Source organism: Callithrix jacchus, chromosome 2, assembly GCF_049354715.1.
Source record: "Callithrix jacchus isolate 240 chromosome 2, calJac240_pri, whole genome shotgun sequence".
In the NCBI taxonomy this organism is placed as follows: Eukaryota; Metazoa; Chordata; class Mammalia; order Primates; family Cebidae; genus Callithrix; species Callithrix jacchus.
Window position 1 is genome coordinate 188,321,124 of NC_133503.1, and position 26,956 is coordinate 188,348,079.

General features: G+C 42.5%; 1 protein-coding gene across 1 annotated transcript in view; it reads left to right on the forward strand.

The window, feature by feature from the left end:
* Positions 1 to 26,956, forward strand: part of MYO10 (myosin X) — a 272,061-nt gene that overhangs the window by 144,740 nt on the left and 100,365 nt on the right. Inside the window, exons 6-17 of the mRNA XM_017969978.4 lie at positions 1,631 to 1,755; positions 2,714 to 2,727; positions 2,847 to 2,931; positions 3,920 to 4,023; positions 17,585 to 17,714; positions 20,187 to 20,305; positions 21,998 to 22,144; positions 22,622 to 22,722; positions 22,833 to 22,899; positions 23,774 to 23,866; positions 24,288 to 24,356; positions 24,852 to 24,934. Coding sequence (XP_017825467.1) covers positions 1,631 to 1,755; positions 2,714 to 2,727; positions 2,847 to 2,931; positions 3,920 to 4,023; positions 17,585 to 17,714; positions 20,187 to 20,305; positions 21,998 to 22,144; positions 22,622 to 22,722; positions 22,833 to 22,899; positions 23,774 to 23,866; positions 24,288 to 24,356; positions 24,852 to 24,934 — 1,137 coding nt within the window. The remainder of the gene's footprint in view (positions 1 to 1,630; positions 1,756 to 2,713; positions 2,728 to 2,846; positions 2,932 to 3,919; positions 4,024 to 17,584; positions 17,715 to 20,186; positions 20,306 to 21,997; positions 22,145 to 22,621; positions 22,723 to 22,832; positions 22,900 to 23,773; positions 23,867 to 24,287; positions 24,357 to 24,851; positions 24,935 to 26,956) is intronic.

Here is a 26,956-nt window from a genome sequence, read left to right on the forward strand (position 1 = left end):
CTTCATCATCAGGCCAGGTCTCATGGGGACTGAGTGGCACCCAAGAGCTGTCCGCAGCCTCCGTCCTGTCCAAGAGCCTTTGATGCTAGCTCCATGTGTTTTTGAAGCTCCTGAGTCAGATAAGGCACTTGTGTTGGAGTTTACGGAGAAGAATACAGCTGACTAGCTTTCTGGAGGCCTGGTCAGCAGCAGAAATGTCCACCCCCAGCCACCGTGAAAAGGGGGCTTAGTCTGGAGACGAGCAGGGTTCACTTCAGCATCCACCATCTGGAGACTTAACATGAGCAGAACAGGCCTCTTGCAGATCAGTGATACATTCTGTAACAGGGAGACTCAGAACTTTGAAAGAGGGCTAGGTGTCACCCGAGTTGTTGTATAAAATATGTAATTGCAGCTGGGCCTGGTGGCTCACATCTGTAATCCCAGTACTTTGGGAAGCTGAGGCGGGTGGATCACCAGCAGTCAGGAGTTCAACACCAGCCTGACCAACGTGGAGAAACCTCGTCTCTATTAAACATATAAAATTAGATGGGTGTGATGGCGAATGCCTGTAGTCCCAGCTACTCGGGAGGCTGAGGCAGAGAATTACTTGTATCCAGGAGGCGGAGGTTTCAGTGAGCCAAGATCATGCCATTGCATTCCAGCCTGGGCAACAAGAGCGAAACTCTTGTCTCAAAAAAAAAATGTAATTGCCTGATGGATGGTTTGTGCCTTATAAGACTTTAGAACTGGTGGGGACTTCATACATCCTATTATTTAGAGATTTGTCCAGGGATCGGCAAACCACAGCCTCATGCCTATCTCCTACAGCCTGTTGTTATTTTTTTGTTTTTTAGCATGTAAACACTCAATTTTTAAAAATCGTGGTAAAATATACCTAGTGCCAAATGCGTATTAACTGTTTTCCAGTGTACAGTGCGGCAGCATTGGCATTAAGTACATTCACATGTTTGTGCAAGCATTGCTGCCATCTGTCTCCAGAACCTCCTCATCTCCCTCCCGTAATCTGTTTTTATAAATAAATTTGTATTGGAATCCAGCCAAACTCATGAGTAGTGTTTACAACTGCTTTTAGGCTATAGAGGCAGAGCTAAGTAGTTGCAACAGAGACCCCACGGTCTGCAAAGCCTAAAACACTTACTGTCTGATCCTTTCCAGAAAAAGTTAGCCGGTCGCTGATCTAGTCAGATTCCATCTTACACTTGGAAAAGACCCGAAGAAATTAGATGAGCTGTCCCTGGCACATAGCAACAAATAGGTGAAATTTCCAAGACTGGAACTTCGTCAGTTTCTAGAATTGGGGTGGGGGCTTTTTCTGTGCAGTCCCTGGAATGCACATGTAAGGCCACACTCAGGCACGCAGGAACGAGCCACTGCGGTCCCATTAACTGTGTTGCATCCATTGCCAGCACAGCTGTGCTCACTACGATGAATATGCAGATAAACCCATTTTAACAAGGGTTTTATCTGGTCTTGAAAATCTGGCTCTTCTGGAAATAAGCATTGTCACCCTCAGTCTTTGGGCTTCAGATTTTTCTTGCAGTTGTATATTTTGACATTTGTGAGAAGTGCCACTGCCCTCTTCAGGCCCGTCCTTATTAACCCTCTCTTGCCCTCCCTGTCTCCGCAGCCCCATCATGGAAGCTTTCGGCAACGCGAAGACCGTATACAACAACAACTCTAGTCGCTTTGGGAAGTTTGTTCAGCTGAACATCTGTCAGAAAGGAAATATTCAGGGCGGGAGAATTGTAGATTGTATCCTCTTTCATTTATTTTTTATCTGTAGTATTTGACTCTCTAAGTGGAAACTGTTCTGATTAGAAGGAAAAGAATGTGAAACATTTCTTTCTGTAGTTCTCTAGTGAATTAGAGCAGTTAGTTACTGCTCTGATGTTAGTATTCTTGACCTATTAATTTTTTTATGAGCTGGACGTGGTGCATATGCCTATAGTTCCAGCGACTTGGTAGGCTGAGGCAGAAGGATTGCTTGAGCCCAGGAGTTAGAGGCCAGCCCGAGCAACTCAGCAAGGCTCTGTCTCTTAAAAAAATAAAATAAAATAATTTGTTAAGATTATTCCGTGTGGCTGGGCGCCGTGACTCACACCTGTAATCCCAGCACTGTGGGAAGCCGAGGCAGTCATATCACTTGAGGTCAGGAGTTCAAAGCCAGCCCAGCCAACATGGTGAAGCCCCGTCTCTACCAAAAACACAAAAATTAGCTAGGTGTGGTGGCATGTGCCTGTAATCCCAGCTACTTAGGAGGCCGAGGGAGAATTGCTTGAACCTGGAGGGGCAGAGGTTGCAGTGAGTGGAGATAGCGTCATTGCACTCCTGCCTCGGTGGCAGAGCAAGACTCCGTCTTAAAAAAAAAAAATTATTCTGTGAAATAAAGAACCATCTTTGTTTTGTAAATCTCTGATATAATTTCTATAATCTGAAACATTGAATTCATCATTAAACATTAGATATTTGTTTGAAATCGACTATGTCAGTTAGTGCGGTACCTGACAGAATGTCATGTGTCAGGCCTAGAATTGGATTTAGATGAAATCATCTATGTTTCGTTTGCTTGTCTGTTGGCACTGGAAGTTTCTGTGTCAAAGGAACAGGGAGCTGTAATTATCAGGGTAGCGAAGGATAGAAAATGAAAGAGTAGTTGAGCATGGCCTAGCTTTGTTTTGTTCCTTGACTTGCCCTTGCTTTTCACATGAAGATTTATTAGAAAAAGTAAGTAAACTTGATGTAATCCACATTTTCTTTCATAATAACAATTTTCAGAAATTATTGGTTACTGTGAATTAAGCAGAGGAAACATCTCTGAATATAAATCTGATTTATCTTCACAGAACCGAGTAGTAAGGCAAAATCCCGGGGAAAGGAATTATCACATATTTTATGCACTGCTGGCAGGGCTGGGACATGAAGAAAGAGGTGAGTCAGTGACGGCAGCCCGGTAAGGTGGACTAGCAGCTCACCTTCCATTGAAATAGATGTCAGTCAATGAGAAGACATCTGTTTTAATGCTGACATTCCACCAGTAGCCATGAAATTTACATTATGCAAACACCGAAAAGATGCTGGATTTACAGGCGAGAGAAATAATAGAGGAGAAATTTATGAATAGAGAAACCTTGAATTTTTGATTTTTTTTTTTTTTTGAGTCTTGGTACATTTTTAATGTAAAGGACGTTTATGGAAAATATATAACGTATTACACAGCTGGTTTTACTTTTCAACTGCCCTGAATAAAGTTAATTTATAAATAGTTGATTTTTGGGCGGGTGTGGTGCCTTACACCTGTAATCCCAGTATTTTGAGAAGCCAAGGCAGATGGATCGCTAGAGGTCAGGAGTTTGAGACCAGCCTGGCCAACATGGTCAAAACCCATCTCTGCTAAAACCACAAAATTAGCCAGGTGTGGTGGCATGCACCCATAATCCCAGCTACTCAGGAGGCTGAGGCAGGAGAATCACTTGAACCTGGGAGGCAGAAGTTGCAGCGAGCTGAGATTACACCACTGCCCTCCAGCCTGGGTGACAGAGCTAGGCTCCATCTCAAAAAAGAAGAAAAAAAAAGATTTTTAAGAGAAGACAATAAAACAGGATCCTCATCAGTTGTCCTTTCAGTAACATTTTTTAATCATCTCATTTAGTTTCACTAATTGTTTTCTATTTTCCCAAGATGATAATTAAGAAAGAACTTTATTATCTTTATGGGGGACTGTTAGGAGCAGAGAAATACACACACACACACACACACTCTCTCTCTCTCTCTCTCTCTCTCTCTCTCTCTCTCTCTCTCTCTCTATCTCTCTCTCCCTCTCCTCTCTCTCTCTCTCTTAAAAAATCAGAGTGAAAACTCTGAATTTCATCTTGTCCTGGACAACTGTGACGTTGTATTTTTCTTTGTCTTTCTGTAGAAGAATTTTATTTATCTACGCCGGAAAACTACCACTACTTGAATCAGTCTGGATGTGTAGAAGACAAGACAATCAGTGACCAGGAATCCTTTAGGGAAGTTATTGTAAGTTACTTTTAAACTTTTTCCCTATTAAGAGTGACAGATTTCATTTTCTGTTTCAAAATAGTTTTTAAAATAGAAATAGAAGTAATTACATTAGGACCAGTGGGTGAGAATAGGTATTTTCTTCTTGTTCCAAACATAATAAATACTGCCTTCCAGGCAGAAAGGGATTTGAGGAATCTGCTTTCTTTGGAAGTTGAGTGAGCCTCTGTGTCATTCAAGGCAGATGGGCGGCTGACTTGGGACAGTGTATTCAGAAAGTGTACCCTTCACTCCTAAAACCCCCCCAGATCATGGGCTTCACTCTGGAGCCAGCAAATCCTCTATTTTGGGGCTTACAAGTAAGATTTCTTTGAAAAACAGATTCTGTAGCTAAAAACAAATCTGCCAACCATTCACCCAGGTGACTGTTGTAGAATTTTGCTTCTTAATTCAGCTAAAACTTGGGTTCTTGTCACAGGACCAGGAAAACATAGGCACGCGTACACATTGAATGATGAGTAGATCAGGGTTTTATTGAGTGAAAGGAAAAAAAGAAAAACTCTCAGCAAAGCAAGAGGGGTTCCTGCTAATCAGCCGCCACCTCACAGACTGATTGCCAGGTCACTACAGGAGCGGAAGAGAGCAGGGGTCTCTACCCCGTGGCCCTACCCACTTCCCCCAGTGAGCATGTTAGGCTGAGTCCCAGGTCCCTACAGGAGAAGAAGACCCCCATGGTCCCACCCACTTCCCCCAGTGCACATGTTAGGCCGAGTCCCAGGTCGCTACAGGAGAGGAAGACTTCCCTGTGCCCCCCCCAACTCCCCGCCCCGCCCCGCCCCGCACTTGTCAGGCTCCAGTCCACTGTGGGCTTGCCCAGGCAAGTCCTGGGCAGGTTTCCTCATCAACACAAAAGCATCTGATGCAAACACTCTTGGGACAATCCAAGATTCTCCAGGGACCCCATTTTATCTGCCTAAGCATTTGGCTGTCTCACTGTTAAGGTATCATCCAGTCCTCGTGGCCTGTGATAACCGTTTCTGGTTGCATGAACAGTAGACATCTTGACTTTGCATTGTGGCATGCCACGGTCTCTTGCAAGGGCTTTGTTACAAGGTGTCTGCATTTAAGAAGCCCGGTTATCAATCGTTAGGAACAGCCCCACCCGATCTGAGCGTGGTCAGGAAATTTCATCATTGTGATCTTAAATCATTTCCCAGGGCCCTTATTAGAACAGTTAGGTGCAATGCACCTGGAATCGAGTCATTATCATTCTAATCATCACAAATGCAGCTGACATTTAGCAGCACTTACTGTTACAGACTTTTGGTGGAGTTAACTTTCTAATCATTCTCAACAGCCCCCTGAGTGTAGGAAGTATGGTTGTCTCCATTCTAACATTCAGAGAAGTTAGTGACCAGCCCAACTTTACTTGGTACCTGATGGAGCCCGAATCCGTACACAGTCGAACTCCGAATCCCACACACTAAAGCAGGTACTACCTGCTTTCAGTGCACCTCGGATTCCTCCTCGTAGGCTGCAGCTGGAAGACTAATAGCTCTTGTTCCATATTTCCTTTCATTGTCATAGATTATTTGTTAGAACTGCCTGTGGAATGAAATCAAAGTATATTTAACAAATGGATATAAATCACGCATCATTTCTCCATGGCTAACATGTGTCTCCTTAAGTTGAAAATGAAATTCCAGGCTGGGTGCGGTGGCTCATGCCTGAAATCCTAGCACTTTGGGAGGCAGAGGCGGGAGGATCACCTGAGGTTGGGAGTTCAAGACCACCCTGACCAACATGGAGAAATCCCATCTCTACTGAAAATACAAAATTAGCTGGGTGTGGTGGCGCATGCCTGTAGTCTCAGCTACTTGAGAGGCTGAGGCAGGAGAATCACTTGAACCCGGGAGGTGGAAGTTGCAGTGAGCCAAGATTGTGCCATCGCACTCCAGCCTGGGCAACAAGAGCGAAACTCTGTCTCAAAAAAAATAATAATAATTAAATTAATAAATGAAAATGAAATTCCAAACAGACTGGGCTATAATACATGATTGTTTTCCCCTCTGCCTCCCTATTAAAGATGACACAATCTGCCATTTATAATGCAGAGTGGTTCCTGGCAACATGTCTCCTTTCTTTTAACCTGTTAACAAAAAGCCTCCCGCGGACAGCACCTTTTGTCATCTGCCTGAGGAGGGATGGGATTTGGCCTTGAACCGTTGGGTTTTATGAAGTATTTTTCTAAGTTTTAATTTTAATTTTATTTTGCCTTCTAGACCTCTCACTACTCAAACCTTCTTCTATCGCCATTTGTTTATTACTGTCCTTGTGGAAAAGATGATGTTTAGAATACATTGTTATTCTCATTTTTGAGGAGCAGGGCAAAAAAAGACTTGTCTTCATGTTTTTTCCTATTTTGTTTATTTCTTGTTTCTTTCTTGAAGTAAGGAACAATAATTGTGATAAAAGAATTCAGACAAGATGGCTGATTATCCACGAGGTAGTGTCACTGCAGGTCCCATCACCTGTGAGCTCACTTTCTGGCCGCTAGGGAGCCCTTGGAGGTGGCAGCACCCTTCTCCTGGGAAGGCCCTGAGAAATCAGATACTCTGGTGGTGTCACTCTGTGTTCATCATTTTCCACTTAAGAACTCTCTGTCCTTTTTGTCAGCTCAAGTAAACTTTGGGAACTTGACTTCCCTTCAGTGATTGCTAGCTTTTATTGCTAAATTGAAGTAATAGGTTTTGGCATTTGAAATTTGGTTTTATGACAAAAGGATATGTAAGTCATCTAGAAGGGAAGAGAAGTGTATACATGAAATTGACATAATGAACGTAACTAACACATTTCTTCTAGCTAATACATTATACTTACAGAAGATATTTATAGATCCTTAAATATCTAATTTGCAATTACCTTTTAGTGTTATTCTAGCAGGTGTATCAGTGAAAACTTAGTGACATTTATTAACATCACAAACATGACATTTTTGCTATAATAATAGCAAAATTTAATGTATTACGGTTTAAACTTGTACTGGAAATTCTAAGCAGTGCAGCAAAAAAGAAAAAAAGTGTAACTTTTGAGAAAGAAGAAGGAAAATATATTCCTTTCTACATATAATATATCTCCTCCCAAACTTATGACAATCAAGAATTGGGGGATAGGCAGGGTGCAGTGGGCTCACACATGTAATCCCACCACTTTGGGAAGCTGAGGGGGACAGATCACTTGAGCAGAGGAGTTCAAGACCAGCCTGGGAAACATGGCAAAACCCATCTCTACAAAAAAATACAAAAATTAACTGGGTGTGGTGGCACACATGTTTGATCCCAGCTACTTGGGAGGCTGAGGTGGGAGGGTGGCTTGTTTCTGGAAGCTGGAGGTTACAGTGAGCCGAGATTATGTCACTGCACTCCAGCCTGAGCCACAGAGCCAGATCCCATCTCAAAAATAAAAAATAAGAAAAAGAGGCTGGGCACAGTGGCTCATGCCTGTAATCTAGCACTTTGGGAGGCTGAGATGTGTGGATCACGAGGTCAAGAGATTGAGACTAGCCTGGCCAACATCGTGAAACCCTGTCCCTACTAAAAATACAAAAAACACCCAGGCATGGTGGCCCACACTTGTAGTTCCAGCTACTTTGGAGGCTGAGGCAGGAGAATCGCTTGAACCTGGGAGGCCGAGGTTGTAGTGAACTGAGATTGCGCCACTGCACTCTACCCTGGCAACAGAGTGAGACTATGTCTCAAGAGAAAAGAAAAAGAATTGGGTCATGCCTGTGATCCCAGCACTTTGGGAGGCCGAGGTGGGCAGATCAGGAGGTCAGGAGATCAAGACTGTCCTGGCCAACGTGGTGAAACCCCGTCTCTACTAAAAATACAAAAATTAGCTGGGTGTGGTGGCACATGCCTCTAGTCCCAGCCACGTGGGCAACTGGGGCAGGAGAGTTGCTTGAACCAAGGAGGCGGAGGTTGCAGTGAGCCGAGATCCTGATTGCGCCATTGCGCTCTAGCCTGGTGACAGAACGAGACTCCGTCTCAAAAAAAAAAGAATTGGGGAATAGTTTAAATAATTTGTTATACCCAGTACATAAGATCCATTGCTACAAGTAAAACTCATGCTTGTATAGGAGGGAAGAGACAGCACTATATAATCTTTTCATTTAAAAAAATAAGCATGTTGTATAACATGTTTATAGCAATTCTATGTGTGGAAAAAAGATTGGAACAAAAATGTTATCTCACATGGCAGAATTCTGGGATTTTGTTTTATTCTTTATCATTTTCTCTGTTATAATATTTTTACAATGAATGTATTGAATTTGACAGTTGTGTGGCTGCTATATGACTATATTCCTAAAATTCCATTTTGTATAATGCAAGAATATAGTCGTAAGTGTCATTATCAATACCAGTGGGCCTGTCTCATACTGCACTCTGCATCCAGCAGTGACACAGACACGGTTAACAAGTGGCACTCACTACTCCTGGCTGAGGTTGATTTTTAAACATTCAGCATGTCTGAATACCTGCTGTGTGCCAGGCACTGTTTTAGACACCGGGGAGACTGCAGTGTACAAATCATATAGAGTCCCTGGCTTCTGCTGGAGAAATCAGATAGCATGCCTCCCTTCTGCTGGAGAAATGAAAAGGACTGAAACTGACATCACACTTGTGTTTTATGGAGTTCATCTTGTTCCACAAAGCTCCATTTCCCAGAGGTGGCGGAATCAAAGGAAGGAAAGAGACCACGTTCTTTTATATAAACAAGTTTTCTATGTTATTAAATGTAATTTATGTAATAAATTTGGGGCTCACGGATAATTTGTTCACATGTGTTATAGTGTAAGTGGAGAGAAAGGATTTGTTTGAATTACATATGAAAAGATCACTTTTGATGTTCGTTCTTAGCTACAAAAAAAAAAAAAAAGCTGGATGCTGTGGCTCATACCTGTAATCCTAGCACTTTGGGAGGCTGAGGTGGATGGATCACTTGAGCCCAGGAATTTGGAATTTGAGACCAGCCGGGCAACTTGGTGAAACCCCATCTGTTAAAAAAAAAAAAAAATACCAGGGCCGGTGTGGTGGCTCACGCCTGTAATCCCAGCACTTTGGGAGGCTGAGGCGGGTGGATCATGAGGTCAAGAGATCGAGACCATCCTGGTCAACATGGTGAAACCCCATCTCTATTAAAAATACAAAAAATTAGCTGGGCACGGTGGCACGTGCCTGTAATCCCAGCTACTCGGGAGACTGAGGCAGGAGAATTGCCTGAGCCCGGGAGGCGGAGGTTGCAGGGAGCCGAGATCGCGCCATTGCACTCCAGCCTGGGTAACAGGAGCGAAACCTCCATCTCAAAAAAAAAAAAAAGTATCTATGAGGTATTCTGAGCAGTTTTCGGAGAGACCTAGTTTTTCCTGGGGCAGAGGCAATAAACCTATGCTAAACTTCCTAGCCATTTCTTAGCCCTTCAAATTGCACCTTAATGTTAGGTCAGGATGAAAAGCTATTTCGAGTCAGTAGTAACAACTAGTTTATTTTATTGCCTGCATTTGGCCCACCCAGATGGTGGCTGATGAAATGTGTATGAAGTAACAGGAGTCTTTGCTGAGTGATCATCTATTTATTCTTTTACTCCACAAATACTGAATGTTGACAGCGTGCCTGGCACTGATCAGGACTGGGGTTTCCTGTCTGCATGGGCCTTCCTGGGTGTTATCAGTGGGGTTTGAATGGTGTGTGACCTTGTGTGTACATGCGTAAATTCATTCATTGTGGGTCAGATTTTATTAAAATTTAAAGGACCAACTTTATATTTTAATTTTGCGAAACTTGGAAATGTCAGACTCTTTCAGTGTTGGAAAACTTGGGTGGTCAGTCAATTTTATATTATAACGTATGTTTAAAATAACATATTACTTAATAAAACATAACATGTAATAAATTATTATTGAGTTACTTATTTGTAATTTATTGTGCCCAAAATAGCCTTCCTGTCACCCTTTCAGACATACCATTTGTTGACTTCTTCTGAGATTCCTTTTTTTTTTTTGAGACTGAGTTTCACTCATGTTGCCCAGACCTGGAGTATAATGGTGCAATCTCAGCTCACCGAAACCTCTGCCTCCTGGGTTCAAGTGATTCTCCTACCTCAGCCTCGGAGTAGCTGGGATTACAGGCATGCACCACCATGCCTGGCTAATTTTGTATTTTTAGTAGAGACGGGGTTTCTCCATGTTGGTCAGGCTGGTCTCAAACTCCCAACCTCAGGTGATCTGCCTGCCTCAGCTTCCTAAAGTGCTGGGATTAGAGGCGTGAGCCATCTCGCCCAGCCGGCTTCTACCTAGATTCTTCAGAGGTATCTTAGCCTTCTCTGATGGTGACACTCCTTTTCTCCCTTTGTTACCAGTGTGACAAGCTGGGCTCCTTTTGTGCTCGATGATTGGGATTCTACTATGTATTTGTCACCCCTCCCCCCCCCACATTCACATTTGCAAGCATCTGTTTTTTATGTGCTGAATCATACTGAGAATTTCCCATTTTTTTTTTTTAAGTCGTAAGGCCTAGTGTTGAAATATTAAAATAAGTATAGTAAGCCTTAAAGTGGCTAGTGTTGTCACAAGGGTGAAGATTGCTTACTGAAACAGATTGGAAATAGGAGAGTAAGAAACAATAAATAGAGACTCTTGCCCGCAGTTTCAGCATACATGTCTGCATTGGTGAGAACTGGTTGTAGACATTTTTACCCCATGTTATGATTAATGCACTTGCCACTTACCATGCATGGCACTACTAACTGCTTACCCAGTCACTTAGAGTTAGACTTGAAAGCAAAGAAGTCCACACATTTATTAATATAGTAAGCACATTTATTTTTTTTCATTTGCTTAAATATCTTTTTATACAACCTTTGTATGTTTTTTTAGAGCTTAACCGAGAATTTTTATTTATGGGGTATGTGTCAATATTTTTCTTTGGCAGTTAGAAATTTTCTACTACTTATTTCACTTTTTTTTTTTTTGAAACAGGGTCCCCACTCTGTTGCTCAGGCTGGAGCACACTGGTGTGAGCATGGCTTGTTGCACCCTGGAACTCCTGGGCTCAAGGGATCCTCCTGCCTTGGCCTCCCAAGTAGCTAGGAGTACAGGTGTATGCCAGCATACTAGGCTGATTTTTATATTTTTTAAGAAATGGAGTTCTTGCTATGTTGCCCGGCTAGAAAATGTTTATGTGTTAGTTATGAATATGTCTTGTCATATATGAAGAAAACTTTAATCATAGAAAGGGAAAAATTTAACTCTTATACAATGCTTTTTATTGTTTTGCTCATAGCTGATATGGTCTTTAACACAATTTAAAAAGTCGAGAATAACAAATTATTTGGCATTTCCTAACCATATTTCTTTGCTTTTACCTTTTAGAAGAAGTCACTGATAAATATCTTTAAATTTGAATAATTATTTTCTCATAGGCTTTTTTTAATGGAAAATTTTGAACATATTTAAAAGTAGGAAAAATGGTACAATTAACAACCCTGTGCCTATCATTCAGTTTTAACAATGAACAACTGGTGGTCATTTGTTCTTCCCATACCTCCAGACTGGCTCACTCACATGGATGACAAGTTGGGCTGAGGCCAGGGTCTTCAATTCTTTCCCACAGGGGGCTTTTTAATTGAGCTGATTGAGCATATTTACAGTATACTGTCTGGCTTCCTCTGTAGCAAACAATGCAGAAGGCCAAAAGGGAAGCCATAGTGCTTTTCAGGACATAGCCTCAAGTCACACATCCTCACTTCTGTTGTTGCAACCATGATGCGATGTGGTAAGGGGCTGACTACGCAAGAGTGGGAACACATCTAGATTGCTACGAGTTCATGTGCAGAATCGTCATCCTAGTAGGGTTACTTGTGACCTTTGGCTTCTTGTGGCTACTATTGTAATACTGGGGTTCAGAGTGCCCTCAGCTCCCCTGAGAGGACATTTCTACAGGTTCTTGGTCTCCTGCCCTCTCAAGAATGAGAGGAGACCACGGACTCAAAAGTGTTTGTAGAAAGTGATTTATTTAGAGAGAGAGAGAGAAACCTGAGAAGGAGAAAGAAAGAAACAGCTGACTCTCACACAGAGCAAGAGAATCCAGAAAGACGGAAGCCAGGAGAGGAAAGCAGCTTCCACGCTGAGTGGAAGGGGTCGTAGAGAGGAGAGAGAGAAAGATGGGGTTTAGGAGGAGAAGACAGGCTTCCAGGAGAGAGCGTGGAAGGGGACCGCAGAGGGGAAATCCAGGAGAGAGAGAGACGGCTTTCACGAAGGGACCATTGTGGAAGGGGACCCAAACATGGAGTCCCTCTCATAGGCCTTTTTTATTGATGAGGACTTGACCAGTAGTTCTTATTCTTTGTGTCAGTTTCTGTTTGCATGCATGAAATGATTGCCTTCCCACCTTCAAGTAAGTCATGGTATTTTAATTTTTATAATCAACTTTACTGAGATATAATTAACACATAATAAGATGTGCCCATTTAAAGTATATGTGCCGGCCAAATGAGGTGGCTCATGCCTGCAATCTCAGCACTTTGGGAGGCTGAGGCGGGTGGATTACGCAGTCAACAGATCAAGACCATCCTGGCCAACATAGTGAAACCCTGTCTCTACTAAAAATACAAAAAAAAAAAAAAATTAGCTGGGCGTGGTGGCGCATGCCTATAGGCCCAGCTACTTGGGAGGCTGAGGCAGGAGAATCACTTGAATCTGGGAGATGGAGGTTGCAGTCAGCTGAGATGGCGCCACCACACTCCAGCCTGGGTGACACAGCGAGACTGTCTCAAAAGAAACAAAAAACAAAAAAAAGTATACATTGCAATGAATTTTGAATTTACACACCCATTTATCCACAACCATGATCAAGATAAAAGGGAATCTTATACCCCAAAAGTTTCTCTGTGCCCCTTCCCAGGCAATCTCAACCCTTCACACCTGGCCCTAGGAAACTTCTGATTTAGTCCTTCTCATATACGGTTATCTTCTCTAGAGTCCCATGTAACTAAAATGTACACTATGTATTCTCCTGTGTCTGGTTTCCTCCAGCCATCTACGTGGCCCGTACCACTATTCATTGCTTTCTTTGGTATTCCATTGACTAGACAGTGGTTTGTCTGTCTATTCACCCATTGATTGTCTCATTTTTTTGTTGTAAAAATATTGCCAGCAGCATTAAAAAGACGTGATAGAATAGAATGTTCATGAGCCTGCCAACACTGTAAACTCGCCATTAATCCTTAACAATAACTTTTGGAAATGTTTTCAAGTTTGTCAATTTTCTTCCCAGCTTGAATTTTAAAATAATTATGGGTACAAAATAGCTTTTTTGCTTTTTTATAGAAAGCTACAGTAAATATAACTGTGTCTTCATATAATGTGCATAATTTTCTCTAAAAAGTATACAAAAGGCTGGGTGCAGTGGTTCACACCTGTAATCCCAGTCCTTTGGGAGACTGAAGTAGGCAGATCACCTGAGGTCAGGAGTTCGAGACCAACCTGGCCGACATGGAGAAACCCCGTCTTTACTCAAAATACAAAATTAGCTGGGCATGGTGGCACATGCCTATAACCCCAGCTACTCAGGAGGCTGAGACAGGAGAATTGCTTAAATCTAGGGGGGCGGAGGTTTCAGTGGGCTGAGATCATGCCACTGCACTCCAGCCTGGACAACAAGAGTGAAATTCCATCTCAAAAAAAAAGTATACAATATTTAAATAACTTACTATATTTGACTTGTCTAATTGTAGAATAATTCGAATTATTTTTTTTCTCTCAAAGTGTTAGTAAGGTAACAATGCTGGTGAATATTTTCTAACGGTTTTTTTCCTGCTCTTGAAATTTTCCTTGAAACAAATTTTTAGCATTGAAATTATGGGAGATTATATAGATTTCTTTTTTTATGCTTTTATAAAGTAATAGAGTTGGGTGGATAATAATGAGTTCCTCACCGGGTACAGTGGCTTATGCCTGTAATCCCAGCAATTTGGGAGACCTAGGTACGCAGATTGTGCCCAGGAATTTGAGACTGGCCTGGGCAACATGGCAAAACCCCATCTCTCCTAAAACTACAAAAAATTAGACAGGTGTGGTGGTTTCCGCCTGTTACCCCAGCTACTGAGGAGGCTGAGGTGGGAGAATCACCTGAACCTGGGAAGTTGAGGCTGCAGTGAGCCATGATCACCCACTGCACTCCGGCATAGGTGCTGGGAGTGAGACCCTATATCAAAATAATAATAGTGATCAATAATAGTAGTATCCTAGATTTGGGTCAGTTGGGCCAGACTTTGAATTTTGGTTGTGCAACCCTGAGAAAGTTATTTTTCTTCTCTGAACCTTTGTTGGTTTTTTTCTCAGATATGAAAATTCTAATATTATATACGTATTATGTACATAGGACAATTCTCAGATAATCCTGTTGTTTTTCCGAAAAGATTATACTAATTTATAGTACTAACAAGCAGCGTATAAATGTCTCTTTCCTGCCTATCATTATCATTCCGAAACTTTTTGCTAATTTGACAGAACTGATCTCATATTTACCTGAATTTGTACATGTTCAATTTCTGGGAAGGAAAACAGTACTCTGGATTTGCATTTCTCTCTGTTTTTGTCGATCATGTATATTTCAGTGGAGCTTTTCATTCCTTCTCTCTCCATTGTTTCCTTTTTTTTTTTCTGCCATTATTGTTTTCTCTTTATAAGGAAATTAATTTTGGCTGGGTGCAGTGGCTCATGCCTGTAATCCCAGCGCTTTGGGAGGCTGAGGTGGGTGGATCACCTGAGGTCAGGAGTTTGAGACTAGCCTGGCCAACATGGTGAAACCTCATGTCTACTAAAAATATAAAAATTACCCAGTGTGGTGGTTCATGCCTGTAATTCCAGCTACTCAGCAGGCTGAAGCAGGAGAATTGCTTGAACCCGGGAGGCATAGGGTGTGGTGAGCCGAGATTGTGCACCACTGCACTCTAGGCTGGGCAAAACAGCGAGACTCCATCTCAAAAAAGAAATGGAACTTTTCGCAGTGTTAAATCTCCAGTTGTTTCCTTTTGCAGTTTCTGTTGCTTCAGAGCAGTGCGTGGTTTCCTTCCCACTCTCCCGTGGTCCTTGCGTGGGTCCAAGTTCTTTTTGTAGGTCATTTTCATCCGTATTGCCAACAAGTCTGCCCCCAGGTTTGTGTGTATGTGTGTGTGGTTGTCTTTTCCTTTTTAGTAGCTTTTTTTTTTTTCGGTCATAAGAATGCAGCTCCTCAGTCACAATAGAAAAGGAGGAAATCTTAGACATGATTCTGAAAACACCTGGCTTCAGTTGTTGAGATACTTGTTGGTAACAGATTCCTGTGAGTGCTTATTTATTTTTATCTTTCCCCAAACAGCATTATGTTAATTTCCACTTAGCATCCTGAAGCCAAGATAAGACCTTAAAAAATCCTTTGGAGAAATTAAAAATAGAGATGTGATGACCGACCAAGGAAGACAGGTCCAGGCCGGGCGCAGTGGCTGACGCCTGTAATCCCAGCACTCTGGGAGGCCGAGGCGGGTGGATCACGAGGTCAAGAGATCGAGACCATCCTAGTCAACATGGTGAAACCCCGTCTCTACTAAAAATACAAAAAAATAGCTGGGCACAGTGGTGCGTGCCTGTAATCCCAGCTACTCAGGAGGCTGAGGCAGGAGAATTGCCTGAACCCAGGAGGCAGAGGTTGCGGTGAGCTGAGATGGCGCCATTGCACTCCAGCCTGGGTAACAAGAGCGAAACTCCGTCTGAAAAAAAAAAGAAGACAGGTCCAGATCCATTTAGATTTTCCATCAATATTTGTTTAATTTTTTTTTAAGAGCCAAGGTCTTACCCAGGCTGGAGTACACATGTGATCATAGCTCACTGTAACCTTGAACTCCTGGGTTCATACAATACTCCTGCCTCAGCCACCAGGAGCTGGGACTACAGGTGTGTACCAACACACCTGGCTAATTTTTAAAAATTCTTGGCTAGGCATGGTGGCTCGCACCTATAATTCCAGCATTTTGGAAGGCTGGAATTACATAAAAGAAGGAAGATAAAGAACTACAGCGTGGGAGGATTGCTTGAGGCCAGGAGTTCGAGACCAGCCTGGGCAACATAGTGAGATCCTCATGTCTACAAACAAAACGAAACAAAACGAAACAAAACAAAAACCCCTCTCCAAGTACTCCCTCTCTACATTTTACATCTAAATAATAACTTATTTTTCATTACCCTCTGTTAGCTGTACGGAAAATTTTTTCTTTCTTTTTTTTTTTCCTGAGACAGAGTCTCGCTCTGTCACCCAGGCTGGAATGCATTGGCACAATCTCGGCTCACTGCAACCTCCACCTCCCAGGTTCAAGTAATTCTCCTGCCTCAGCTTCCTGAGTAGATGGGACTACAGGTACATGCCAACATGCCAGGCTAATTTTTGTATTTTTAGTAGAGATGGGGTTTCACCATGTTGGCTGGGATGGTCTCGATCTCCTGACCTCGTGACCCACCTGCCTCAGCCTCCCAAAGTGCTGGGTTTGTAGGCATGAGCCACCATGCCCAACCTAGAAAACTATTTTTTTATCATTGTCATGACTCTGACTCCCTGAGGTAATTCTTTTATACCATATGTAGGAGGCTTATACATAAGGCAGACACTATGTTTATTTGATTGATTATCTCTGAACATACTGTAGTTCTTTATTTTCCTTCTTTTATGTGTACTGTGTAACGTCTTCATCATTTTAAAAGTGAGTGGTTATAGGCTGGGTGTTGTGGCTCATGCCTGTAATCCCAGCACTTTGGAAGGCCAAGGTGGGCAGATCAGTTGAGATCAGGAGTTTGAGACCAGCCTGACCAATATGGTGAAACCCAGTCTCTACTAAAAATGCTAAAAAAAAAGAAAAAAAAAAGTTAGCTGGGCTTTGTGGCATGCTCCTGTAATCCCAGCTACTCGGAAGGCTGAGGCATGAGAATCGCTTGAACCCAGGCGGCAGAGGTTATAGTGAGCCAAGATCATGCCACGGTACTCCAGCCTGGATGACAGAGCGAGATTCTGTCTCAAAAAAAAAAAATAGTGAGTGGTTATGCATCTGTTTTTTGTTTCCTTGGCTTTTGTTTTTTTGGTTGGTTGTTTGCTTTTTTTTTCTTCTGAGAGGAAGTCTCACCCTGTTGCCCAAGCTGGAATGCAGTGGCGCAATCTCAGCTCGCTGCAACCTCCACCTCCTGGGTTCAAGCGATTCTCCTACCTCAGCCTCCCGAGTAGCTGGGACTACAGGCGCAACCATGCCTGGCCAGTTTTTGTATTTTTAGTAGAGATGGGGTCTCACTGTGTTGGCCAGGCTGATCTTGACCTCCTGACCTCATGATCCACTGCTTCGGTCTTCCAAAGTGCTGGGATTACAGGTGTGAGCCACCACGCCTGGTCTGTTTCCTTGTCTTTTGAATAACACCTAGTTATTTTATATTGTCAGGGGTATTCTACATTTTCTTCAGTGCAAAAAAAAACAACATAAATTAAATGCGTTTATTTTCTTCTAGACGGCAATGGACGTGATGCAGTTCAGCAAGGAGGAAGTTCGGGAAGTGTTGAGGCTGCTTGCGGGTATACTGCATCTTGGGAACATAGAATTTATCACTGCTGGTGGGGCGCAGGTTTCCTTCAAAACAGGTAAGATTATGCCTGCCTGCCCTCCTCCCTTCCTTTGTTCCTTACAGGAAACTTAAACCTAAATTATTGACTATCTGGCCTTTTAGAGAGAAAATTCTGGCCAGGCGCTGTGGCTCTTGCCTGTAACCCCAGCACTTTGGGGGGTGAAGGTGGGCAGATTGCTTGAGCCCACAAGTTCGAGACTAGCCAGGGCAATATAGCCAAACCCCGTCTCTACTAAAAATACAAAAATTAGCCAGGCATGATGGCGTGCCCCTGTAATTCTACCTGCTCAGGAGCCTGAGGTTGGAGGATCACCTGAGCCCCCGCAAGTCGAGGCTACAATGAGCTGAGATAGCGTCACTTCACTCCAGTCTGGGTGACAGTGAGAGCGTGTCTCAAAAAAAAAAAAAAAAAAAAGAGAGAGAGAGAAAATGTTCTGACTCCTTTAATAGAGATCTACAGAATGTTAGCTATATCAGATACGAAGTATCGGTTAAGAAAGGCTCAGAGTGTATGAAAAGTTACTAGTGAATTGGGATAGCAGTTATGTTCTCTTTCTTACAAAGAAAGAAGGAAAATGGGTCAAATATGTGGAAATGTGAGCAACCAGGAAGCGACATAGGCAAGTGTTGAGAGTCAGGTGGCATAGTTCTGTTGAGTGCCGGCATGGTAGAATGGTTAAGCCCCTTTGTTTTGCAAGCCAGGATGATGGGTTCATAGCCCTCCCTGCCTCATGCTGTTTCCTGTGTTACTTATCCCCTGAACACTCATGACTTCTCACCTGTACAGTGTCTCAGAGATTTGCTGTCAAGATAAAATGAGTTCGCTAGGTGCAGTAGCTCACGTTTGTGATCCCAACACTTTGGGAAGCCAAGGTGGGTGGATCACAAGGTCAGGCGTTTGAGACCAGCGTAAGCAAAATGCTGAAACCCCAACTCTACTAAAAATACAAAAATTAGCTGGGCATGGTGGTGGGTGCCTGTAGTCCCAGCTACTCAGGAGGCTGAGGCAGGAGAATTGCTTAAACCCAGGAGGCGGAGATTGCAGTGAGCCGAGATAGCACCACTGCACTCCAGCCTGGGTGACAGAGCGAGACTCTGTTTAAAAAAAAAAAAATGAGTTAATAAACATATAGCTATGTCAGTTGTCATTTTGCTAGAGTGATTTATGTATTTAATTTTTCAAACTTTTCTGATAGAAGCAATAGGTGAGGTCATGGAAGCTGGAAATTGGATGAGTTCAAGTTCAGAATGGTTCTAGAGAAGCCTAGTACTGTGGGTCAGTAATTCTCAAATGTCTGGTTCCACCCAGCACCTCTTAATAAAATTCTCAAAAATCATAGAAGTCGAGAGCTTTTGTTTATGTGGGATGTATCTGTTGATGTTTACCACATTAAAAGTTAAAACTTTTTGGCTGGGCACAGTGGCTCATGCTTGTAATCCTAGCACTTTGGGAGGCTAAGGCAGGTGGATCACTTGAGGTCAGGAGTTCAAGACCAACCTGGCCAATATGGTGAAACCCTGTATCTACTAAAAATAGAAAAATTAAACAGGCATGGTGATGCACGCCTGTAATCTCAGCTACTTGGGAGACTTAGGCATGAGAATCTGTTGAACTTGGGAGGTGGAGGTTACAGTGAGCCAAGATCACGCCAGTGCACCATATAGCCTGGGTGACAAAGTGAGACTCTGTCTCCAAAAAAATAAAAGTTTTAACTCAAGCAAGATAATTGCTTGAACCTAGGAGTCGGAAGTTGCAGTGAGCTGAAATCACGCCGCTGCTGCATTCCACCTAGCGACAGAGCGAGACTCTATCTCGAAAAAAAAATAAGAAAGTTGGGTTGTCATATCTCTTCTGCATTTAATTTGTTGAAATCCCTCATGTTATGTAGCCTTTGGAATACTCTTCTGTATACTGGTGAGAGAATGAGAATGAAAAAAGCAGATAACATCTTAGTGTTATTAATGAAAGTAGTAGGCAGGGCACGGTGACTCACACTGTAATCCCGGCATTTGGGGAGGACAAGGCAGGCAGATAGCATGAGGTCTGGAGTTCAAGACCAGCCTAGTCAACCTGCTCAAACCCTGTCTCTATTAAAAATGCTCAGGAGGCTGAAGCAGGAGAATCACTTGAACCTGGGAGGTCGAGGTTGCAGTGAGCCAAGATCATGCCACTGCACTCCAGCCTGGGCTACAGAGTGAGACTCCATCTCAAAAAAAGAAAAAAGGAAAGAAAGAAATTAATTGCAAACTTCTGACAGGATCCTGGGGACAGCCATGGGATAAGCAGACCTCACTTATCCAAGCTCCAAGGCTCTATGCTACTAACCTAGGATTCACCAAGGGACGGAATAACTTAGCAATAACACGCAGTCTCTAAACTCTGCCTGGGGGATTTCAGGAGTGTTCCCTGCATGAAGGTATCTCTAAGGGTGGTTAGCTTCTTGCGGGCAGTGGGTCCTTTCACCTTTGTCTTATTCTCTGTTTGCAGCTTTGGGCAGATCTGCAGAGTTACTAGGGCTGGACCCAACACAGCTTACAGATGCTCTGACCCAGAGATCAATGTTCCTCAGGGGAGAAGAGATCCTCACGCCTCTCAGTGTTCAACAGGTACACATAGTTTGCCAGCCAATCTTGCCTTATGAGACACTCCTGGGTTTTCAGATCCATAGGTTTGATTTAAATATATAACGGTAATAACAGTTATAACTGAAATATAGTAATAACTGTTCAAATGACTTTGATTCATGATCAAAATAAAGAAGACACCCAAGGATTGGGAATGGGCAAAGCTATTGAGTTGTCTAATTATCTAAAACAACATCTAATTGTGGTTTAAGAAGATAGGTCGAATGCAGATTGCCTGACTTTGAACTTGACCCTTCTACTTATTACTGTCTGTTCTTGGGAAGTTTATTCACTATACCTCAGTTTTCTCCTCTAAGACAAGGGTAATTATCATACCTAATTCACAGGATTCTTGTAAGAATAAAAGCAACAAATACATGCTGAGCATTTAATGTCTGGAACAGAGTAAGCACTAAATAAAAATTAGCTACAACAATAATGTGTTGTTATTACGAAAACTATATAACAATATGTTGTGTTTATTTTTGCCTTTTCTACTACCTTGAGCCGATGTGTATCTGCTGGCTCTTGTATTAGGGTTCTCGTAGAGAGACAGAATTAATATGATAGATAGACAAATAGATAAAGGAGAGCTTAGTAAGTATTAACTTACACGATCACAAGGTCCCCCAGTAGTCAGTGTGCAAGCTGAAGAGCAAGGACAGCCAGTCCAAGTCCCCAAACTGAAGAACTTGGCGTTCGATGTTTGAGGGCAGGAAGCGCCCAGTACTGGAGACAGATGGGGGCTGGGAGGCTAGGCCCATGTCTCCTTTTCACGTTTTTCTGCCTGCTTTATGTTCCCTGGAAGCGGACTAGATTGTGCACACCATATTCAGGGTGGATGTGCCTTCCCCAGCCCACTGACTCGGATGTCACCCACACAGATGCGCCCAGGATTCATACTTTGTATCCTTCAGTCCAATCAAGTTGACAGTCAGTATTCACCATCACACTCTTCTAATATGTTTTTAATTGGACAAATAAAAATGCTGACCACATTATGAAGAAAAACTTTGTAAATACAGAGTAAAATGGAAAATAAGAAAAGAAAAAAAAGCTTGCATGTTAATTATTTAAACCTGGTAACATTTGTACCTGTATTTATGCTTTAGAGTCTTTTGTATAACTCAACATAGAAAGTTGAGTTTGGAATCCTGGTATTTAATCTTAACAGAAAGTAAATATGTGAGCTCTAGTATTTTTTTTTTTTTTTTAAGACACAGTCTTGCTCTGTCGCCAGGCTGGAGTGCAGTTGCGCAATCCTGGCTCACTGCACCTTCTGTTTTCCAGTTTCAAACAATTCTCCAGCCTCAGCCTCCCGCGTAGCTGGGACGACAGACACAAACCACCAGGACTGGCTGTTTTTTGTATTTTTAGTAGAGATGGGGTTTCACCATGTTGGTCAGGATGGTCTCGATCTCTTGACCTTGTGATCCGCCTGCTTTGTCCTCCCAAAGTGCTGGGATTACAGGTGTGAGCTGCCATACCCAGCTATGAGCTCTAGTTTATCTTTTCTTTAGATATCTGTCCTTTCCTAGGTGATATCAACTGACTTTGCACTGGAGGCCCAGGTGCCATGCTGGTCTTGTGTGTGTCTCTACAGTGGGGCAGGATGACCTTGCCTGTCTGGGGTGCCTGGGGTCAGCTGAGTCTGTGCCGCTTCCTCTCCCACAGGCAGTAGACAGCAGGGACTCCCTGGCCATGGCTCTGTATGCGTGCTGCTTTGAGTGGGTGATCAAGAAGATCAACAGCAGGATCAAAGGCAACGAGGACTTCAAATCTATTGGCATCCTTGACATCTTTGGATTTGAGAACTTTGAGGTAGGCTTCCTAACAGTGCAGTGCGTGAATTCTCTTCTGTCCATGATGAGCCGCTATTGAACAAATCTCTGTGAACAATTTTTTTTTTTTAGTTGGAGCCTCACTCCGTCTCCCAGGCTGGAGTGCAGTGGCGCGTCTCAGCTCACTGCAACCTCCACCTCCAGGTTAAGTGATTTTCCCACCTCAGCCTCCCAGGAAGCTGAGATGGCAGGTACCTGCCGCCATGTCTAGCTAATTTTTTTGTATTTTTAGTAGAGACAGGGTTGCACCATGTTGGCCAGGCTGGTCTTGGACTCCGGACCTCAGGTGATCCGCCCGCCTTAGGCTCCCAGAGTGCTGGGATTACAGGCGTGAGCCATCGCAGCACGCAACAAGCATGGATGCTTTTCTTCGCAGATCTGTTTTTTGTCTTTCCTTCACCTTTCCATATAATAGTGAGTGCGCTAAAGATACTTACTGAATGCTTTCCCTCCTTAGGTTAACCACTTTGAACAGTTCAATATAAACTATGCAAATGAGAAACTTCAGGAGTACTTCAACAAGCATATTTTTTCTTTAGAACAACTAGAATATAGCCGGTAAGCACTCATACAATTCCATTTTAATTTTTTTTTTAAAGCAGCAACTAGATTAGATAGTTTCAAAGCCATGTTTTCATTTAACTAGGCTCTTTTAAATCTTTCTACAGGGAAGGATTAGTGTGGGAAGATATTGACTGGATAGACAATGGAGAATGCCTGGACTTGATTGAGAAGGTAATGTATTTTTGAAGAATGGTTATAGTCCCAAGGGTGTCCAGCTGGGCTGATTCATACGTATGGGAACAAAATAACCTGCGCCAACACGCACATCAAAGATGTGAATGTTGAGAACACAATGGACCATTTGGAAACATAGATGTAAATGTGCAAGGTTGAATTTAAATACTTGGCTGCTTCAAACCTATTGTCTCATTGAACTCAGTATTTTAGAATCAGCAGTGTGTGTGAATTGGCTTCCCTTAGATTTTAAGTCAGAAGAAAAATCTTGCCAGTACCAATATAGATTTGCCTGTTTTATAAGTTTTATCCACAATATTGCAGTGGGTTCAGTTTTTTTTTTAAAGGATTTATATAGAACTTAAATTAATTGGTTTTCTCTATAGTGTATCATTATGGATTTTCCAATCAAGAAATTACCATGCCTTTTCTTTTCACCACTCATTCCATAGAGAGTAGAAAAGAGCTCCAAAATAGTTTAGGAGGCAGACATTCAACTTTCTTTCTTTTTTTTTTTTTTTTGAGACAGAGTCTCACTCTGTCACTCAGTGGACAGTGTGAGTCTCACTCCACTGTCCAGTGGCATAATCTTGGCTCACTGCAACCTCCATCTCCTAGATTCAAGTGATTCTCCTGGCCCAGCCTCCCCAGTAGCTGGGATTACAGGTGTGTGCCACCCTGCCCAGCTAATTTTTTTGTATGTTTAGTAGAAACAGGGTTTCACTGTGTTGATCAGGCAGGTCTTGAACTCCTGACCTCAAATGATCCACCTATCTCTGCCTCCCAAAGTATTGGGATTATAGACATGAGCCACCATGCACCAGACACATTCAGCTTTTAATTTATTTCTTCTTTTTCTTCTTTCTTCTAGAAACTTGGCCTCCTAGCCCTTATCAATGAAGAAAGCCATTTTCCTCAAGCCACAGACAGCACGTTATTGGAGAAGCTACATAGTCAGCATGCTGTATGTGGAAACCTGCCAATTCCTAATCACGTTGGAGTAGCACATCTGTGGGCTAGGGTCACAAACCAGACATGTCAATCCGTTGGCCCAACTGTGCCTCCCACATTGAACTTTCATTCTCAGACCAAAGCTGTTCACCTATTACAAGAACTAAGTTGAAATAAGCAAAAGGGTTAGATTTGGGGCTACTTGTCAGAATGCCCAAGTTTATATAGAGAACTTGAAATTGTTAATCTATTATAACGACACAGTCGAGAGTTAATATAGTTTTTATAAAGTGGACTATATGTCGTGTACTGAAACTCAGATCCATAGCAAGTTTGGAAATGATTTTCACTGTCTGTTGTGTTTAATGTTCTCTGGAAGTCAAAGGAATCAGTGAGTGAAATAAGGCATTGTATTTTTTTTTTTTTTTTTTTAGAATAATCACTTTTATGTGAAGCCCAGAGTTGCAGTTAACAATTTTGGAGTGAAACACTATGCTGGAGAGGTAACTTTTTATTAAGATACCTATTGATATTTGCCTGTTTGGTATTCAGAGAAAACAGAAGTTTCAGAAGCTAATCATGAATTTATTGGACTAGACATGGTGGCTCACATGGGCCTGTAGTCCCAGTACTTCGGGAGGCTGAGGCAGGAGGATCAGTTGAGGCCAGGAGTTTGAGACAAGCCTGGGCAACATAGATATAAGAAATATCTACATGATATTTTTAAAAGAAATTAACCTGGCATGGTGACACATCTGTTGTCCTAGCTGTTCTGGATACTGAGGTGCAAGGATTGCCTGGGCCTAGGAAACTGAGGCTGCAGTGAGCTATGATCATGTCACTGCACTTCAGCCTGGGCAATAGAGCAAGACCCTGTCTCTTAAAAAATAAATAAATGTATTGGAATTATTATCTTTTGTGGATCTTTCAAGGAAGTTGCTTGTGACCTGAAACTACTCTCTCAGTCTGTTTACTCCTCTCTTATTTCTTAAAACTAGGTGCAATATGATGTCCGTGGTATCTTGGAGAAAAACAGAGATACATTTCGAGATGACCTGCTCAACTTGCTAAGAGAAAGCCGGTATGCCAGTCTTCTCCCTGGAAAGTCTGTAGCAGGCAAAGGAATATTTGTGCAAATGTTCTTAATTCACAAATACAGAACAAATTATTATTACATAGGAAACTTAAAATTGTTTTCCCCAGGTAATATTTCATCAATAAAATGACTCAAAAGTATAATATAATAATGCAAACAAGATCGGGCCCAGTGATTCACGCCTGTAATCCCAGCACGTTGGGAGGCCAAGGACGGCAAATCACTTAAGGTCAGGAGTTTGAGACTAGCCTGGCCAACGTGGTGAAACCCCATCTCTACTAAAAATCCAAAAATTAGCTGGGCATGGTGGCAGGTGCCTGTAATCCCAGCTATGAGGGAGGCTGAAACAGGAAACTCGCTTGAACCCGGGAGGCAGAGATTGCAGTGAGCCGAGATTGTGCCATTGCAGTCCAGCCTGGGCGACGAGTGAAACTCTGCCTCAAAAAATAGATACATAAATAAAATAATAATAATACAATCAATGATGCAGTTTAGTGAGCTACTGAAATAAACCGCGGAGACATAAGTAACCTACTTTCATTAATCCTCTTACGCAGATGAGGAAACTGAGGCTTTAACTAAAGCTGTTAAGTGACTTCCCCAAGACCTCTCAACCGGTAGCCAGTGACCCATGAAGCCCAGTTTTGATCTGCTCTGGTTGGCTTGAGAACCTAAGGTCTTTTTTTTTGAGATGGAGTTTCGCTCTTGTTACCCAGGCTGGAGTGCAATGGCGTGATCTTGGCTCACTGCAACCTCTGCCTCCTGGGTTCAGGCAATTCTCCTGCCTCAGCCTCCTGAGTAGCTGGGATTACAGGCACATGCCACCATGCCCAGCTAATTTTTTTAATATTTTTGGTAGAGACGGGGTTTCACCATGTTGACCAGGATGGTCTCGATCTCTTGACCTCGTGATCCACCCGCCTCGGCCTCCCAAAGTGCTGGGATTACAGGCTTGATCCACCGCGCCTGGCCTGCGAGAACCTAAGGTCTTAAGCAGTGTGACCTGCTTTCTTCACAGGGAGCTTTGAGCTGTGTTTTAAGTTGGTTTCAGCCTTGGTTTTACAAAACTGCTATGTCTCTAGTTAGTAAGGAATGTCAAAGAAAGTAAACACATCTTAACTCAGCTATAATTATAAATGTATTACATGTTCATTTGTTCATTCATGAATTATAACTTCACACCATTAAATCAATAAAGAAAACAGGCAGAAACTTTCAGTGATTAGTTTAGATATTTTTGTGTATTAGTCCAAGAAATGTCCTATTTTTAGAGGCTTTATAAGAGGAAAAGATGTTAGGGAAAAAACCCTCGCCTGAAAGCTTTCAGTGCCTGCATTTGATCTAGTAGGAATCTGTAACAAAAACACATGTTTAATATCTAAGGAAGGAAAGTTGCAAAAAAGTTTAAAAGCTGTAATATTTTTAGAAATGTAAATACGAGATGGCCACTCTGTCACTTAGAAATGAATTGGGACTAAGGGAGCCCATATATGGTAGTATCAGCCTAGAAACTCAGAATTTGAAACAGTTGATCTTCAGACTTATTTCAGCTCTTCCATGTGAGGATTCACTACTTACAACATGGGTAGGTATTTTATTTTTAGGTGAGTTTTCAGACCTGTAAAAATGACGGGTGTTTTTTAAACACTCATGTGCGTTTTTTAAACACATGTTGTCAAAGCAATTTCTTTGTTATCAGATTTAATGTGATACATTTAAATAAAAGCCCTGTGTTGATGTTAAGTAGAAGCAATTTGTCGTAGTGAAAAGATTGCAGGCCTGGAGACCAGCAAGGTGGAGTTTCTCCAGTTGCTTCTGTGTTAAACAGTTTTGTGAGTCGGGTAAAGAACTTCCTGTCTCAACCCAGGTTACTCTTTGCAAACTGAGGGGCTGGGGCTGTTCACTTGCTTCACTCTTTCACCTTTGACATCTGTGACATTTTAATGGAACCAAAGCCTTTCTCCAAAGAGCTCAAAACACGGTGAGAGAACTTCAAAGAGTGTGCAT